This window comes from Choloepus didactylus, chromosome 16 (genome assembly GCF_015220235.1).
Source record: "Choloepus didactylus isolate mChoDid1 chromosome 16, mChoDid1.pri, whole genome shotgun sequence".
NCBI classification, from domain to species: domain Eukaryota; kingdom Metazoa; phylum Chordata; class Mammalia; order Pilosa; family Megalonychidae; genus Choloepus; species Choloepus didactylus.
In genome coordinates this window covers 11,872,981-11,891,930 of record NC_051322.1, presented here as the reverse complement: position 1 = coordinate 11,891,930, position 18,950 = coordinate 11,872,981, and the positions used below count along the sequence as shown (strand labels likewise).

The following is an 18,950-nucleotide window of genomic DNA, read 5'->3' as shown; positions in this document are numbered from 1 at the left end:
TTGACTAAAGTTTTCCCATTCTTTTACTAAAACAGTATGCTTCTATCCTACTTATTAAAAAGCTGTGACTGGAAACAAATGTAGCAACAATAACCACATATGTTTTTTTTCTCATTTGTTATCCACTATACATTTACAAAACAATTCCTCCTAAAATTTATACAGGACACACTTTAGGTTCTTAAAATTTTTGTTGTTTGCATCTATTTAAGGCCATATAGTAGTTAGATTCTCACAGCTGTCATTTTGCATCTATAGCTTTCATTTTTTCATCTGTATTTTGTTTTGCCTGTCATTTTCAATCTTACAACTTTGAGAAACTATAAATAGTTCATAAATAAATAACCAAAAAATCCAATTTGATTTTAGCTTTTCTCTTCATGACTAAAAGCAGGCCTTAAAAGACTGTGGTAAATTGTAATCCAACTCCTATTACAAAATCTGCCTCTCACTATAGCTTCTTGAGTGGTTATTTTTTCTCATTTCCTTATTATTTGGGTTATTTGGTTTCATTGGACCATCAGTTCTACAAATGAATCCACACATTACCTAGTCTTTGAGCCATATACAAAGCTATGTACTTTGGCAATATTAATCCACAGTTGCAAAAAGCAGAACTGGCATTCAGGCCTAAAATATGGAGTGAAATTATGAAGCAGAGCTTAAAATTCATGTCCCACAAAATCAGATTTAAGCAATAAATTATAGAAAAGTCTGCAGTGAGGGAAGGTTATACTTATGATTGTCACCTGTATCTCCAAGTTCGTACAAGAGGAAGCCATCCACAGTAAGATAATTCTGAAACCTCTCCCTGTTGATCCATGATGACAGATCACCGTCTTCATACTCTTAAAAACAAAATAAAGCTGGTAAATTATAGTGTAACATGACTTCAAAATGTCTGTAACTGACAATACGAATTAAAAAATCCTGACATATGATCATTATTTTAAATCCATAAAATTCACTTTTTGGGGACTGATTCTAAGCAAACAATCAGATGTACAAGAGAAATGATGCACAAAGCAATTATTCACTATAGCATCATTAAAAATAACTAAAAGAAAAAAGAAATAACTGAAATATCCTAAATAGGAAAGAATTTAAATTATGGCACATGTTGAGAAGACTATTTAGAGATTAAATTAAAAACTTTCAATAAACAAACTGTAAGCAGGTTACAAAACACTATTACAGTATGACTGTAACTTTGTTAAAATTAAAGTATGAATACATAAACAGATAGAATGACAAACTGAAGACATATATTCCTAAATGGTAACCTTGGGTTGATGTTTATCCTGGGATGATGATCATACGAATAATTTTTATTACACTTTCTTTGCTTTTCTCTATTTTATGACAATTCTACCTTAGTTTACAATTCTCTTTCTCATATATACAACTCCAATGATATCTCTCTCTCACACACACATACACACAGAAAACCTTAGTCCTTCAGCTTTTTCCAACATCAAATCCTTACTGTGCTATGCAAATAGGAAAAAAAAATGTTTATAATACCCAAGAGAAATATTATGTCATGATTAGAAACATAATTCTGAAGTAAATCTGGAAAATTATTATAACTGCAAGAAAAAGAAGCTGATGTAAAACAAATGTTTTTAAAAGCTTATCAATTAATGTAAACTAGAAGTTGATTACTGGTCCACAGTCCCTACTCTAGGACAATCCAAATGTTCCAAAGATTGTACCAAGTGGTAAATTCAAAATTCATTAGAAAATAAGTTATCCTTCTAAGCCCACATCCAAACACTTCCAAATTTGTTAACAAATATTAGACTAAGCACTCAAAGTAAAGCCTTTCTCTTCTTGACCAAAAGGGGGATGTGAAAGGAAATGAAATAAGCTTCAGTGGCAGAGAGATTCCAAAAGGAGCCGAGAGGTCACTCTGGTGGGCACTCTTACGCACACCTTAGACAACCCTTTTTAGGTTCTAAAGAATTGGGGTAGCTGGTGGTGGATACCTGAAACTATCAAACTACAACCCAGAACCCATGAATCTCGAAGACAGTTGTATAAAAATGTAGCTTATGAGGGGTGACAAGGGGATTGGGAAAGCCATAAGGACCACACTCCACTTTGTCTAGTTTATGGATGGATGAATAGAAAAATAGGGGAAGGAAACAAATAGACAAAGGTACCCAGTGTTCTTTTTTACTTCAATTGCTCTTTTTCACTCTAATTATTATTCTTGTTATTCTTGTGTGTGTGCTAATGAAGGTGTCAGGGATTGATTTGGGTGATGAATGTACAACTATGTAATGGTACTGTGAACAATCGAAAGTACGATTTGTTTTGTATGACTGCGTGGTATATGAATATATCTCAATAAAATGAAGATTAAAAAAAAAAAAAAAAAAAAAAAAGACATAATGCTGAGCAAAATAAGCCAGGCACAAAAAGAGAGATATTGTATGTTACCACTAATGTGAATTCTGTGAAAAATGTACAATGTTTTATACTGTAGAATGTAGGGGACCTAGAGATACCAATTAGTGGAGGGGGAATGATAATCTAATAAGAACAGATAAACTATGGAGGGTAATCTCAATGTTATGGGAATGCTCAGGAATGATTATGGTTTGTAAACTTTCTTGGATATAGGAAGATCATGTTGGAAGCAATAGAGTTATTTTAGGTTTTTTTTTTCTCTTATTCCTTTGTTTTCTTAGGGGTTGTTAATTTTCTTGGGGTATGGTAGGAACATGTTGGAAGCAATGTAGTTATTTTAGATTATTTGTTTTTCTTACTCCTGTGTTTGGACATGGTTTATTAATTTTCTTGGGGTATGGTAGGAACATATTGGAAGCAAAGTAGTTATTTTAGGTTATGTGTTTTCCTTAATCCATTGCTTTGTTTGAAATGTTGTGGGGTTTTTTTGGTTGTTGTTTGCCTGTTTGTTTTTAATTCTTTGATAAACAAAAGTTAAAAAAATTGAAAAAAAATCAGTAGAAAAATGGGAGTAAAAACTAAATGACAAATAGGGTGGGATGGGGGGATGGTTTGGGTATTCTCTTTTCACTTTTATTTTTTATTCTTATTCTGATTCTTTTTGATGTAAGGAAAATGTTCAGAAATAGATTGTGGTGATGAACGCATAACTATATGATCATACTGTGAACAGTTGATTGTATACCATGGATGACTGTATGGTTTGTGAATATATATCAATAAAACTGAATTAAAAAAAAAAAAAAAAGTAAAGCCTTTCTTTTACCTGAAGGCTTCAAGCAGGTTCCAAATTGAGACTACTGCATCTTAAAAAAATGTGGCCTCGACAATCCCTAAGTCGTTACCCTTGCCTTTGTTAAGCAAGGGAGGCCATACGTGAAACACAGAGATGAGGCGGGATCCTTTCTTAGGCAGACTCAAAAGCTCAAAGTTTACAGATAATTAAGTCTAAACATATTAAGGCCAGATTTTTTTTTCCCAAAAAAGAAATGAAGTGGCTCTGAGGTGTTAAGAAATTCATAATAGAAAGAGAACACAATATCTGGAATCAGAGATTTGAAGACTAAATCCTAATTATTCCATTTACAGGCCATTTTATAACTTGGGGGAAAAAAAAACCACCTCTTATATCTCACTATTTGCAAAACAGAAAGAATACTAACCTCAAAGGACTGTGTAATGATCAAATAAAAAATATACACAAATGCTTATCATTCAGAAGGTACTGCAATCAAAGAGCAGGTGGATGAAATAGGGGTGGTATGAATTATTTTCTTTCTTGTATTTTCATATATGCAAGCACCTTTTAATTTCCTTTTTAGCCTGATGTTTAATTCAGGCATTCAATAAATATCCAATGAATGAATTAATGAGCAAATGAGTGAATGTGCTACTTAATTACAGGCCTGTCTCCTTCTCATCTTCAGTTACCTCCTTGGTTATCTCAGGATATTAATCTATCTGCTTTACTACCTACCTCACAGATTACTCTGAGGATAATAATGAAAACGTACCTGATATATAAAAAAATAACTAAGTAGCAGCTATTTTATATCAAAAATTCAAATTCAAGTCTCTTATTTAAACACAATGAAGAAACAAGATTTTAGGAATTCTTATCCTCAGAACATGACTATCAAAGCAAAATGCTCCCTTTACTAAAACAAAACAACCATAACGTTCCTTTTCTTGGATAGCCTTCTATTCATTTAAGTTTTTTAAGCAATCCAAAATCTACTGCTCAACTAGCTTTAGTTTCCTGTTTTATAGAGAACTCAGTAACAGAAATAACCACACTCTAGAACAATTTTCTGTAATGAATGAAATCATCCATATCTGTGCTGGCCAACATGGTAGTAGCTGGACAAGTAAGGCCACTGAGCACCTGAACTATAGCTAGTACAAATGATAAGTTGAATTTTTAGTTTTATTAAATTGTAATTTATAATGTTACCAAGACTGCTAATAGGTGAGACTTAACATTCACTTTCGAGTGGACATGTGGTACCCAATTGATACTGAGCTTCACTGTTTCTCTTGAAACCATGAGAGGAGGTACTAGATAATACAAGAAACTATTGTTAATTCTATTAAGTATTGCAACAGCATGTGATCATCTAAAAAAAAAAGGTATATAGTTTTTAGGAGATGCATAGTGAAGCACATCGTGATGAAATGACACCATGTATGGGATTTGCTTTAAACTTCAACAAAGGAGAAAAAAACAGTTGAAGCAAACATGGTAAGATGCTGGAAACTGCTTAACCTTAAAATGTGGGATTTTATATTATTTTACCAGCCTCTTTATTATGATGTATGTTTGATTATCATAATAAAAATAAATTTTAAAAATAAACCAAGTATTTTCTTCAATAAAGTCATGCTTAATACCAGGTAAGTGGTTACTTCTGTCAGGGATAGAGATGGCAAGCAATAAATAGGGGAGTCAACAAAATGAAGATTTTGATTTCCTCACCTTTCTGTGTATCTAAAATGTTAGATGATATATTTCTTAAATTAATTTTCAACATTTTAAAGAAATGCTTAAAAATTACATACAGGTCACTTCTCAAAAAGACAATCTGACTAAAAAATAAATTCATTGTAGGCAAAACTCAGAATGAGAGAACACTAGACGGATAAACTAAAATTGAAGTGTTAAAAAAATCCTATGAAATCATTCAACTAACAAATTGTAAGCAGTAGTTTACTAATACTAAATTTGCTAAATCTTTTATTAACACCTAAGTCCTATAAAAGATACAGCATTTTAATTTAAAAATGTTTCATATGAATTAAAATATTAGGACTTACCATCATAAACAAAATAAGTTTCATCTTTGAAAACAAGCACAGCAGGCATCTCTTTCAGCGTCACATACTATAAAAATGAAAAGTTTCAATAACTTACCACTAAAAAATGTAATTGATAACTATGATTTCAAAAGCATTGAAAGATACCAGAAGAAAAGCATGCCAACAGTAAATAATAAACAATTATAAAGAGCACAGTCAAACCCAGGTTTGCCCAAGGATTAGGCTCAATGCTTCTTTAAAAATGCATCTCCTGGTACAATATCCTGTTTGTTATGGTTGTGGCAACCAAGGCTTGCACCTCAAGCATGCCCTCTATTCTGCTCTTGGCAACCCATCAAAAAGCTGTTTGTTAAGTACTTTTTAATACTCAGCACATCTCTCAAGGATCAACCCAGATGGTCCACACTATAACCCCAGTGAAATAGTGTGGAACTCTGTCCTGCAACCATATAGTTCCCTCTTCTGCGTCCTTGTATCCCTTTAAACTTATTTTGTATTACAGCTATTTGCCCACATGCCAATCTTCTCCATTCTTCTTTAAGAATCCTGAAATCAGAAACTGTCTTAATTTACATCTTTGGATCCCCTTAGTTTCATAAATACTAGTAGTAAAGCTAATGAAGCTTTCAAACATCAAAATTTAAAACAAGGGAAAAACTACAGAGTTATGAGCTCTGTCCTTATTTGAGAATTCTCCATGCGCATAAACATGCCCACATTATTAAAAAATAACTGTTTTCCTCTAGCAGACTTTCGTAAATTCATACTCAGAACTAAAAAAAAAAAAAGATGACAATACTGATATATGCAGAAACAAGAAAAGAGTGCTTGAAGAAAGCAGTTCAGAAGGTTAATAATAATGAGTATGTGGCAGATGTTTTAACCCTGCCAACGTCATCTAGGTTCTAGGAAACCTGACCTAAGACACCTGTTTAAAAATGTGAGTTAATGAGGCTTGAGATGGTGTCACATAGTGCCAGGGCCTAGAACTTAACAAATCCTTTGGTTCACTCCAAGTGAAGCTGCCAGGAATGCTTTGGCAACGAGGCTCCAACAGAAATTCTCATTCCTAACAAAAAAATGTGGTCCTTTGGGCTTAAGAGACAAAAATACATAGACATTCTAGTCCTAGTGCCTTCCTGACCTTGGCATAATACGAAGCTATCCTACATCGCTTCCGAACAGTGGTTCTTCACTTTGGAGGGGTCCCTGTTTGAGAACCTGACAGCAAGGAAGGCCCTTCTTCCACCTCATCTTCCCTCCTCCCTACAACTCCTTGCATACACATAAAGTGCTCGGCCAGACAACCGTCATCTTCTACCAAACTAAAGCTCAATGGCTTTAGGCTGGCTAGAAACTGAGGTTGCCCAAGTATTTGAAAATCACTTCAGAACACATATTTATGAGATAAGCATCTATGTACATATTGCAGGAAGCATTTAACGCTTCATCTGTGTTAGCCAGTCATCTTCTTGAAACAAATATTTAATCATTAAAAAACACTACACACAAAATAGTCAAATGTGAAATAGGACTGACTTACTTGTGGGGAAAAAGAAAGACGTTTGTTCCAATTTTTAAACCTTGTATGGCTAAAAAATAAACTCCCTTGATTTATCTCATGTTTTCCTTCACCTACTGCCAAATTTCTCAGGTCCTTTTCTGAGTAAGTCTTTTCTAAAGAGAAGTCTATACTTGGGGGCACCACTTTCTCATCTGCCCTTCCCTCGAGTGACGTCAATGAGGCATCTGTCCTCTTTACTCCACTGAAACTGCTTTTGTCAAACCCACCAAATCTCAATGTAGACAAACATGGTTACGTTTCTCCTGTCTTCCTGACTACTTTGCCAATGTCTTATCCAACTACCCATTCCTTTTTCAAACATTTTTTTAATTTGGCTTCTCCTCACATTGTTTTTCAAAATATCTATGGGGAAAAAAAAAAAAATATATATATATACACACACACACACACACACACACACAAATATATATGAGATGTTTCTTCTCATTTTCCTTCACTGTCTTCAGGTACAGGCCCCTCCATTTTATACCTCCTTAGAAAACTGCATCCCATGTCTAAAAATTCTATTTGTGCAGCCTTAACTCCAGAACTCTATATCAAAATGCTTATTTCAATGCTTGTACACTTGTACTTAAATGTCTAATACACTGAATGAAATTACAATGTGCAATTCAAAACCCTGATCACTTCCCCAACCCTGCCACCATCTACCTGGCTGTTTAAACCAAAAACCTAGGAGTCATTCTGACTCATTCCTTTTCCTCCACATATGCAGCTCTGATAATTCAGTCTTCAAAACAAAACCATCATTCCCTTCTCTCCACTTCCCCTAGTAACTCCCAAGTATAAACTTCCTAAATTATTGCAAGAGTTCAGCTGCTCTCCCTAGGTCTACTCTCATCCCTGTCCAATTCGTCCTGCACACAGCACAGCAGGAACAGCAGACCATGGTCACACCTCATCACACACGTGGGCCTCTACCCATATCTCCCACCATCCATCTCCCGCCTCCTTCCACATCCCCCTTTGTCACCACACCAAGCCACACCGGCCTACTGTTCTGTTCCTCAAATATACCAGGCTTGTTTTCATCTTTGGCATCTGTATGATTTGTTCCGTATTTCTGGTATACTGTATTCACGGATCTCTGCATGGCTCCTTCATGTTATGGAAAGCCCAGTTCAAATATTTTCTCCTCAGAGACATTTTTTTTGATGACCTAAATCTAGATCAGCCACCCCACTCCTCAACAGCCCTACTATCATGTTACCTTGTGCTTTCTTTTTCATAGCACTCACGATATCCTGTCTCTAGACTTGTTTCTTGACAACTGCTATCTCCATCTGAGGACCTAACTCAAGAGTCATCTGCAACACCAAAATTTAGTCCACTGTCCTCCCCACATGAGAATGAAAAGCATGATTCTAGAGGGTCTCGTTTACCATCGATTATCCAAAACACAGAAAAGGGCACAGTACGTGATAAGAGCACAATAAATAGTTGTTGAAGAAAAAAACTGAATCTTAATTAATTCGCCTTTTACAAACCAACTTCAGGATTTGAGCTATTACTTTTCACTGCTGTTATCACTTTAAAGAGAAAAAAGCACTAAAGTAATCATAATCATCGTAATAGTAATCATCATAATCTTTAATTGCTATGAATTTGATGATACTTATTATTAATAAGCAATCTAATATCAGTAGCAAAGAGTTAACATATTTATTATTTCACAAATGTCACAGTAAATAAATCTGATACATAAAATCAAGTAATAATTCAAAAACTGAAATTGTGTCATTAAAACCCAATTTGAAATATTACCTCAGGAACCACTTCTTCTGAGGCGGAATAGAAGTACGTATATACAATCAATTCTGATGCAGCATCTATGTACTTCTCCTGTGAAGATACAAACAGAAAAAGGTCACTTTACAATATTAATCAAAGATCAAAATTCATTTCTCATTAAACACTCAGAGAAGCCTTATGCAGTAAGTAGTAGTATCCCAGTCTTAAATCTTTTTTTGTGAAGAGATGGAATATAAGCAAGTGAAAATAGTTTCTAAGGCAACAGACCATTGTATCAAGCACTTTTATCCCTTCCAAATAAAGTTCATTACATGTAACATAAGCTCTATTCACCTTTATTAATTCGATGATTACAGGAAGAGTTAAGTTTATTTATACATATACACACACACAAATTTGTATATACATACACAAACACACAAACCCACCTAAAACAAGCTTAAGGCAATGGTCTTTGGCCTTTAAAAAGTTTACACTCAAACTGCAGCGTGCAGTCTCAAAGCACCCAAAATGTTATAAAGCAATAAAAGATTTAAATCACTAGGTCAATAGCAGAAGAAGTACTAAGGCAAGGAGCATCTACCCACTTTTTACTCACTTCTGTTTCATGAAGGCAGATGCTATAGAGAGTATACAAGAAAGCAGTTCCCTTATAAAAATATTTACATTAAAATATTTCTATTGAAGTGAAGTAAATTTTAAGTTTTTGGTCCTGTCTTGGATATAAAACAAATTAAATTACAATAACATTGGTTGTTGTGGATTAAAAAATAAAATCATTTCATACCTTCAAAGGTGACTCTCCACCTACATAAACAAAAAATACATGATGTCTCTTCTGCACATGTTCAAACATTTGCTGACTGGGAAGTGGCCGGATTAGAGCCCTGTTTGAAGACAATAAAACTAGCTTGTATTATGAATTACAGAAAGTATGATTCACAACTCCTTATCTGAAAGTCTAAAGTGTCTAAGGTTATACAGTTTTAATATATTAAATGCATTTTAAGTACAGCACCCAAATCACAAAACTCTAATAAAACTGTAGTCCTTGACTACCATTGTATCCATATATTATAGAAAGAAAACAACCAAGGATACAGTACCCACAATTTAATCAATCAATTTAATCAATCAATTTAAAAATCAGTCTCAAACACATTCTTTCAAACATCACTTAGCCAATATTTTGAAAAGCAAAAACAGAACTATACTTCATTTAGAGTCCTCAGCAGAAAACAAAACAAAGCAACTGACAGGAGAATTTTTTTTTCTCCTTTTCAAGAGATCACTCACAAAAATGAAACATGATCCCAGACATTTATAATGCTATATTAATAACGTTTATCTCTTTTTCTGTCAATTTAAATGCTACATAGTTTTAAAATACCATACAGAGGTTAAAATCTAAAATGTTTAAAAAGTATTTTAATTCTTTTCAAGAAAAATGGAAAATAGTGGACATAATAACATAAGAACCCACAAAGAGAAAAAAAGCTATAGTTTTAATTATAAAAGCATATTTCAAAGCCAAACAGACTAACTGAAAAATGAATCACACCAAAGATTATAAATATTACCTCCAAAATATAATTAAAACATTAAAAGAGGCAGTTTCTTTTAAACATGGCCTATATTATTGGATTTTTTGCTCCATCACCAAATGTGCAAAAAGAACAGTACATATTTTGCAGAGTGCAACATATTTTCAAAATGCACAATTCTTAAGATGCATTGCATCACTCTAGCTTCTATTTTAATACTTTAGTAATTAAACTAGTAAGTGATGCAACTCCAGAACTGACTCTTGAAATTTCATTTGTAATAGAGTCACCCACAGTTACATCAGGAGAAGCCCATCTTAACTTCAATTAAAATTCATTCAAAATTGCCAAATAAAGACTATGTTGGGAAAATAAAGTATATCCTAACTTGCAATCTCTTCACATAACTTAAAGTTATCTCAAAATATATTTATACCTAAATAAGGAAAATCAAACATGCAATCAATGAAAAAAAAATTATATGAATAAGCTTTGCAGACTTTAATATACAAAGACATTCCTAATTCTATGCCTTTTTGCAAATAATTTAAACCAGATAGTATCATGCCACCCAACAAATCCATTCCAATATTTTAATTTACTTTAAAGTTATTTAACCTTATTAGTACAGACATATCTATCAAACTCATAATTCTGTGCCTACAATTTCAAAGATATTGTAAGTTAACCCAATCTCCTCAAGAAGTTCCATATAATCACATTACATAATTACAAACACTGCCTTTTCTTTATACCTCAACAAGATGCAGATCTTTAAAAAACAAAACAAAACAAAACAGTACTGTCTATCCAAACCAATAGGAAATGCTTACGGAAGAAATGTGCTTCCTTATCATAAAACCTTAAAAGATTTGCAACTCAACTAGATCTTTGGATTCTAATTATGTCACATTCTAGGCCAAAAATGAATAATACTTCATGACTGGCATAAAGGAGCATGCTACAGATAAGGAAAAACATTTTAGCTGTTTCTCAAAAGCATTTTCCTGTCTAACAGGCGAGGCACTGAAGCCCAAGTCTATTCGGAACAATAATATTCTAGGGTTTCTTTCTCAACTCTGAAATTAGCTAACAAGAAAAATAAGCTATGGTAAGCCAGGCAGTACAAAAGCAAAATCATAAAATAAAAATTAAGATTCACAAATTGTTGGTTGGAATCCATCAAAATTTTGAAAATGTATTCAAAATCCACTGGGGAGAAAATTCTTCATTATATAAAATGAACTTTAACGTTAGGTTAGCCATATGTAACGCAAATCACACTCCAGTTCTTCTATCTGAAGCATCTCTTTGGATACACTAGAGAACAGTATCTTTTCTAATGAACAAACAAACAAATATATACATTTTATTTAGGTAAGTTCTGAAAACATGTGTGTTCGATATGGTCTATCAAAATACATATACTTTTCAAATATTAATATCCTGGAGTAAAGGTCATTCCTAATAATGACTTACCCAGATACTCTGTGAGCAAACTCAATAATATCATCTTTAGTTCTTGGTCCTCTATAATTATATGCCAAGTCCCCCTTTAATCTTAAAAAGATTAAAAAAAAAAAAAAAGATAAAAGCTTGGATTATTACCATTCTTTTCAATATTTAATGCTCTCTACTGTTGCAAAAAATTACAATATATGAAACAGTAAATGCAGAGGGGTTTTAGAATTAGCACACACATGTAAAATATAGTATGCAACAAATCAAAATATGCAAAAGTCTATATTCTGTTAAAATTACATGAAAATATTTCACTCTGTATTTGATAGCTGCATGGTGTCTATGCCCTCTGAAAGTGAATTATCTACACATTCATGGGCAAGAGCTTAGAAAATTAAAGCACTAAAATGATCAGTATCTTCCCTACCAAAAGTAAATAAAAGGACAGGGAATTCAGAGCATTTGGACAGAAGCAAAATATTTAAAAACAATATAACATCACAGTATCTTGATAAGATCCTCCAAGATCATAGAGTAAAACAATGCATAAAAGTAACTTTTCTAGACAATTTCCAAAGCCTGCAAAGAAATATGTCTAAATAAAATAAAATAAAGAAAAATTATGAAAATACAACAGAATATCTATAATTAAAAAGAAAGAACAGAAAGAATAATTTGCCTAACACAGGGAAGTACAAGGAGCTCAGCAAACATTTTTAAAATGTGGAGGAAAGGGGTAGGGCAACAACAACAAAAAAAAAACAAGAAATAAAAATTATAAAATTAGTAAAATTTTAAAACTAGTACATAAAAACTTACTTTATTATAAAATAAGTTTCAAAACAAATCCTCAACTCCTTTCATCAATAAAATAATAAATTCTGATTATGATTTAAGTCCTTTAGAATTATGCCATTTCTTCCAACTTGTACAACCTATATCAGACTTGATCAACACCTACAGGTTACAATTAACATCCATCAATTTTTTTATTTTCCACTCCTCATTACCTAGTCAATATCTGATTGTAAATCAGGAGAAACTTTAATATATTTGATTACATTATTACCATGTGCCCTAGAAATGCTCCAGTCTTGCAAGCTGCACACGTTATGGACAGAAGCCAATAAGAACTCAAAATCCAGCTTGGTACTGGCCTGTGTCACCCCTTTGGAACAATCTTTGCACCTGGGTTAGAGAACCTCTGTGCTCAACCCATGCTGGCTTTTCTTAAGGAATCCTCCCACTGTGGACTGGTTAGTGTGTGTTAAGCCAGCTCTCTTAATGAAAACATACATGTGGAATAGAAAAGGAAGACTGGAAGGAAAATATTATGTGGTCAAGTAGTGGTTATAGTTAAATGGTAGGGACTTCAATATTTTCTCATTTTTAATATTTGAACTTCCATCAATTTTGATTCTCTTTGTTGCTTTTCTCTTTGATGAAATAAGCCCATTACAATTACACCAAAGTAAAAATCGTTAGGAGACAGACAGGATTTACAAAGATAAAGGAGAATACACTCTCAAGCCCCTGGAGGGCAAAGACCTTTCATCACTGACCACCGTGAATCCTGACCCGCACATGCCTCACACATGGTAAACACCCAGTACAAGTTTAGTGAATTAGCAGTAAACACATGTATTTAAATACAAAGGAAAGTATTAGGAGATAATTCCTCTCCTCTGATCATATAATGTACCTCAAGAGTTGCTGAATGCTATCCTCAATCGTTCAAGGAAGCTACTAGAAATTAATGTAATAACATGTAAGTAGAGTGAACTAATAAAATACACATATAAACATACAACACTCAACTTACAGCTTAATTGTTGGATAACCTCGAACTCCAAACTCTGAAGCAATGCCTTAATAAGAAAAAGAATAAATAATTCTAAATTTCTTTTAAAAAATGAGAAACTAGGTAATAAATGAGCCTTTTACTTAAAAAAATCTATAGATATATTTATACAAACCCTTATAGCTATGTTTTCAAGGCCTAAAAGATAATGTAAACTGACACATAAAAAAGAAAAAACATGACACTGTCATACAAAAAGCAATTACTTAATTATCCAACCTGTGGCCTGCACAAAATATGACAAGAAATAAAGGCCAAAGAATAGGTTAAAATTTTACTCTGAATTACTTATTTTATAAGATAGTCTTATTTAAAAAACAAAGTCCCACTTCTCATTCAGCTTCATTTCCAGAACAAATATTTTTTCTTCTAGGTCTTCTCCACTCTTCTAAAAAACAACCATCTCTTCCTTTAGTGTATTTCTGAATCTTACAAGAACTGCTGTATTGTAATTTAAAAAACATAAATTGTATTTGCAAAAATACTTTATTTCTACAGCCAATATATGATCTAAAAGCAACTTTACCTACTTGTTTAGGAGTCTGTGCTTTTGTAATAATCTAGGACATTTCCAATTAATTCAAAGATTAATCTGAAATCCTCAGGTTAATAATAATCGTTGCAATGGCATTTTTGGGGGAAAAGAGGAAACAGTTAACAGAAACAAGCAAATGTAACAATTCGGTATTAAAGGATTTTAAAAAGTACAGTGCCAATTAATACTACACTGCTTCATTATAGACTCAAGGCAACTAGGATAGAAAAGAAGAAGAAAAATACTGTTAATGGACAATATACAATATTTCAAAACTATCCCAGTATATGTAAAGTACACTATATAATTTATTTATATAATTTCTCCCTTTGTAATTTCCTTTATTTCCACGATATTTTAACACAATTTGGTACAGGGAATTACTCCTATATGTGATCTGGGTTCTGGTCTACCAATCGCAGCCTTCAGTAATCTTTATAGCTTTTCATCATTACCTACCAATTCATTAAAGAAAAATGACAAAGCAATTTGTGGCAAAACGGTATCTAAAATCTCTCCCCTTCCTTTGCCAACTCTAGTTTCTCTCTTAAGCAGATAAGAGAGAGGTGACAGGAAGGGACTGGAGAGTGACCAACACTTATCTTCATAAGAGGCAACAACAGCAGAAACAACAAAAATAGTAACTTAAGTTCTGCAAACAGGTTCTGCCTCTGAATAGTCATATGAACTTAGAATGATCCATAATTTATATGTGCCTCACATTTAATTTAGGATTTTATTCTGTCAAGTATATTCTAATTGAAGAAGATTGCTGCTATTGAGAATGCCTTTTTCCAAGCCAAAAATAAAAACCTTTTGGGGAGAATAGGTAGGTAAAAGATGTTCTTAACGTCCCTCTCCCCACACTGAGGTAGGTATGTACAAGCCCTTATTACCTCTAACTAGAATGCATTAAAAACTGCAAACACTTAAAAGACTAATATAATAGATCAGAATGGGAAGGTTTATTCCACTAGCAATCCCCTCATATAATCTAAGCTTATCTTAAAATGTATTCATACACAAATGAAAGTGAAGTATCAATCAAAGAAAAAAAAATACAATGACGGCATTTTATAACCTGGTGCGATGGATCTTACAAAACGCTTCAGAGTGAAAATCCCAGTTCCATAATTAACCATCGCTTAATTTTCCTGAACTCAATTTCCACATCTGTAATATGAAGACAGTATCACTCACCCTATAGCCCTCTGGCTACCTGACCATTAACCTTCATTTCTGATAGAATTTCAACTGACGTTGACTCCTTCTAACACTTTGGACGTAGGTATCCCCACAGGGAAATGGTGGTGCAACAAAACAAGAACACAAGCAAAGATGGATTACAGACATCTGACAACACAGGCTAGGATGCCAACGCTTCCATTTACCATCTATGCAACCCCGCACAAGTTTCCTAACTTCTCTGATTCTGCCTCCCCTTCTGAGAATACCATTCCTCTTGTAGGGCTATGTAGAAGAGAACCCAGAGTGTCACATATACTGGATCCTCAAATGCTAGATCCCTTTCCTTTCTATTCTTGATCCTGATCTCATTGTTAAGTAATTAACTGTTGACACATCAACATACAGATAATATTAATAATAGCCAACATGTATAGAGCATTCTATAACTGGCTTTATTGTACCTTCAACTGCATCTCCAAACAATTCTGTGAGGGGGAAAATATCATGCTAACACTATTTTTTAGATAAAGAAACCAACAATTAGAGAGATTAGATAATTTATTTGAGAGCAAGCATTATTAAGTAGCAGGCTGAGACCAAAACACAAGTCTGACTTTAAAATTTTTTGTTTTTTATTTTTCGTATTAGAGAAGAATGATTGTTATAGAAACCTGATGAACTCCTTTGTAACATGAATAATTTCCCTTTAAGTTTTACAATTTTCAAATGTTCATAAAATGATGTTAAGAATGAACCCCTCTATTTCATTTCTGTTTTCTCCTTGATAAAACAATACTTGATGGCAGAGATGTCCTTAGAAGCAGATCATGCAAAGCTCGGATTCTGGGCCCAATTCTGTCTCTAACTTTGGTGTTTGAAATTACTGAGTCATTTCCCTCTGGTACTTCTATTACTACATTTATAAAAGGGTCTGAGAAGCTCAAACTACTATATTTCTTAGTATTTACTGAGTGTCATGATGTGTCTAACATGTTGAAAAGGGTATAAAATACAGCCCAGGTTTTCAGCTAGGGGCAATTTTGCACCCAGGGACATTCGGCAATGTCTGGAGACATATTTGGCTACCACATCCGGGGTGGCAGTGGGTGGAGGACAGGGATGCTGCCACATATCCTGAAATGCACAGGAACCATCCCACCCCCTCTGCCCCCCAAAGAATTAGCAGGCCCAAAGATAATGCGAAGATTGAGAAACCCCCAAAACGAGCTTATAATCCAGAAAGGTAAAACTAATTTGCAAATACAATCTGTTACCAAGAAATCAAAATAAGAATGTTATTCATGAAATGCTGCCGCAAGCTCACATACCAAAGAGAAGCAAAACATGATCTTTACCATAAAACAGTGTCACACTAAGGTTTGGGAGTAAACAGGCAGAATGTCAGTGGTTTTCTAAAAGAATCAGTGCACCATTCCAGGTAGCATCATATCAGTGTTTACCTTCTGAATGAGAAACCATTTTCACTCTCATTTTTGAAGTGACATGTACAAAAAGAGAGGGTAAAATCCATACATGAATGTACAATGGTCAACAGACAGCTTTTTAAACATGTTATTTGATTATATTATCACAACACCGTGCCTCAGGAAGTTTTTGGTACCATTCCAAACACAAAGGGCAGGATAAATCGTAATAGTTCAAATTTCTCTGGGTCAAGAAATCTGTGCACAGAAATTTGTTAGGCTAAGTGAATCTGAAGGCATTTGCTTTCAACTATCCCAATTACATGAATGAGAAATAAGCTACCCTCAAAGACTCCAATTTTCTACAAGTAATCACTTTTAATAAATCCTATTCCAACCTACATCAAAATCCTATAAATATCAATCAAAATAGTATTCTACTGTGTGGTTCTCCAACTTAAGTGTACAACAGAGTCACCTGAAGAACATGTTAAAAGTACAAATTCTCATGACTGCAAATTCTCATTCAGTAGGGCAGGTGTGGGTCTTTGAAATCTGAACTTACAAGTATCCTGGGTAACCCTAATGCAGGGGAGCCTACAGAGCAGACTGTGCTTTGAGAAACACTGAGAGCGTGTTTGTCTGAGAAGGGACCCATGCAGTCAGAACAGGTATCTATGATGTACCTACTCCCTTAGTACTCTATAGTCAGTCACAGAATAATGTTGACAGATGGCTTGAAAAACTTTTTTCCAATTTCTTTACTTATTTGATTGCAAGTTCTACTAAAACTCCAATTTAGATCTGTCTCAGAGTATTTAAGGAAACTTAAGAGTTATAAATCAAAAACCTACTTGCAATCCTTAGTAGCTATTGGATACCTGTCAACTTCTTTTTTTCAATTCTGGGAAGATAGTATTTTTCTCTACAGCACTTAAACATCTTGATGCTATAATTAAGTGGATAATGTATTCATCAATGACACCAAATAGAAGCCAATAATATATAACACCAGACAATTTACTTAGGTTTATCAATTAGTTTGTCTCTTCCCACTAGAATGCAAGTTCCATGAGAGCAGAAATTTTGTCTGTTTTGCTCACTGATGCATCACCAGCTCCTACAACGTGCCTGGCATATGGCAAGCATTCATTAAATATCTCCCAGATGAATGCTGACTCTGCAACTCTTTTATAAAAGGATGATTTTTCAATAAACCATGTTTGCATGATGCAAGCAGTCACAAAGATTTATAAGCATGTATCACCACACAGGTTGGTGTGCAAGGTGGGAGATGGGGAGAAGCGAGGTACAATATATTCCCTATCCAAAGAGCAAATGAGAAAAAAAAAAGTATATAAAGCACCCATCACAGTACCTAGCATAGGGCTATCCTCAGTAAATGCCAGCTTCCCTTTCCGTTTTTTCCAAAGCTAGATGGTTCAAGATATTGTGTTACGTATATATATATTCATTCCCTGCACTGCCATCCCTGAAGAGGTTTACCATCTTTAAGACTGTTTGTTAGCTCATCTTTCTCCCCCATTAGGTTATAAGTATTTCTAGGGCAGGCAGCATGTGTTTTGATCTTTCTTTAATCTGTAGATGCTAGTACAGGGCTTTAACAAACAATAGTAAATACTGATTTAGTGAATAAATGAATGAATGACTCTATGAACAAATGTACATCTGTGTGTATTCATATCTAATCAACATATGTTTAGAAAAAGACTTACTTCACGAGCAACAGTCAAAAGGAATTCTAATTAAAAATTTCTTAAACACTGCTAAAAGTTTATTTTAAGAAAGCACAATTCAAACATTCTCTTTCTCAGTGTTAACTTTCTGCCATTGATCTCAATTCTTTTCAAACTTTCAACAATTTATTTGTGTGGCTCAACAATTTCAGCTCTAAAATCACCTGCACTATAGTTCCCTATTTCCAAACTTCAAAAAGCACAAAGCACAAATTCAAAACAGTTGCTAACATGCAAACGAATGAAAATTAAATTTATCATTCTTTTCTATACAACTACTAATAGTATAATTCAGCATCAAAGCTAAGACCCTAGTACAACTATTTTCAATTGTTCTTTACATCACAGAATTGATCTATCGTATCTGTGATTCGCCCCTGAAAAGGTCTTAGAGTTTCTGGTTCCTCTTCACACCACTGCCACCCCCCAATCCTACACCTAATATCCTACATCTAGACTCATGCAAAATGAGATTTAGATTATCTACCTGCCTCTGACCACTCTGTTCCATTGTACATGTTACAGCCAAAAGCCCAGAAATGTTTTCATGA

General features: G+C 33.8%; 1 protein-coding gene across 4 annotated transcripts in view; it reads right to left on the bottom strand.

Moving 5' to 3' along the window:
* The window catches only part of TMX3 (thioredoxin related transmembrane protein 3), a 104,423-nt gene that overhangs the window by 65,724 nt on the left and 19,749 nt on the right, over nt 1-18,950 (bottom strand). For all 4 annotated transcript variants that reach the window (XR_005212190.1, XR_005212189.1, XM_037805969.1 and 1 more), the window contains exons 5-10: nt 13,457-13,502; nt 11,653-11,733; nt 9,417-9,516; nt 8,642-8,719; nt 5,290-5,356; nt 750-848 (exon numbers count right to left, since the gene is read on the bottom strand). Coding sequence is in view for 2 of the 4 variants with exons in the window: in XM_037805969.1 (XP_037661897.1) it covers nt 750-848; nt 5,290-5,356; nt 8,642-8,719; nt 9,417-9,516; nt 11,653-11,733; nt 13,457-13,502 (471 nt within the window). In the remaining 2 variants the exon portion in view is untranslated. The remainder of the gene's footprint in view (nt 1-749; nt 849-5,289; nt 5,357-8,641; nt 8,720-9,416; nt 9,517-11,652; nt 11,734-13,456; nt 13,503-18,950) is intronic.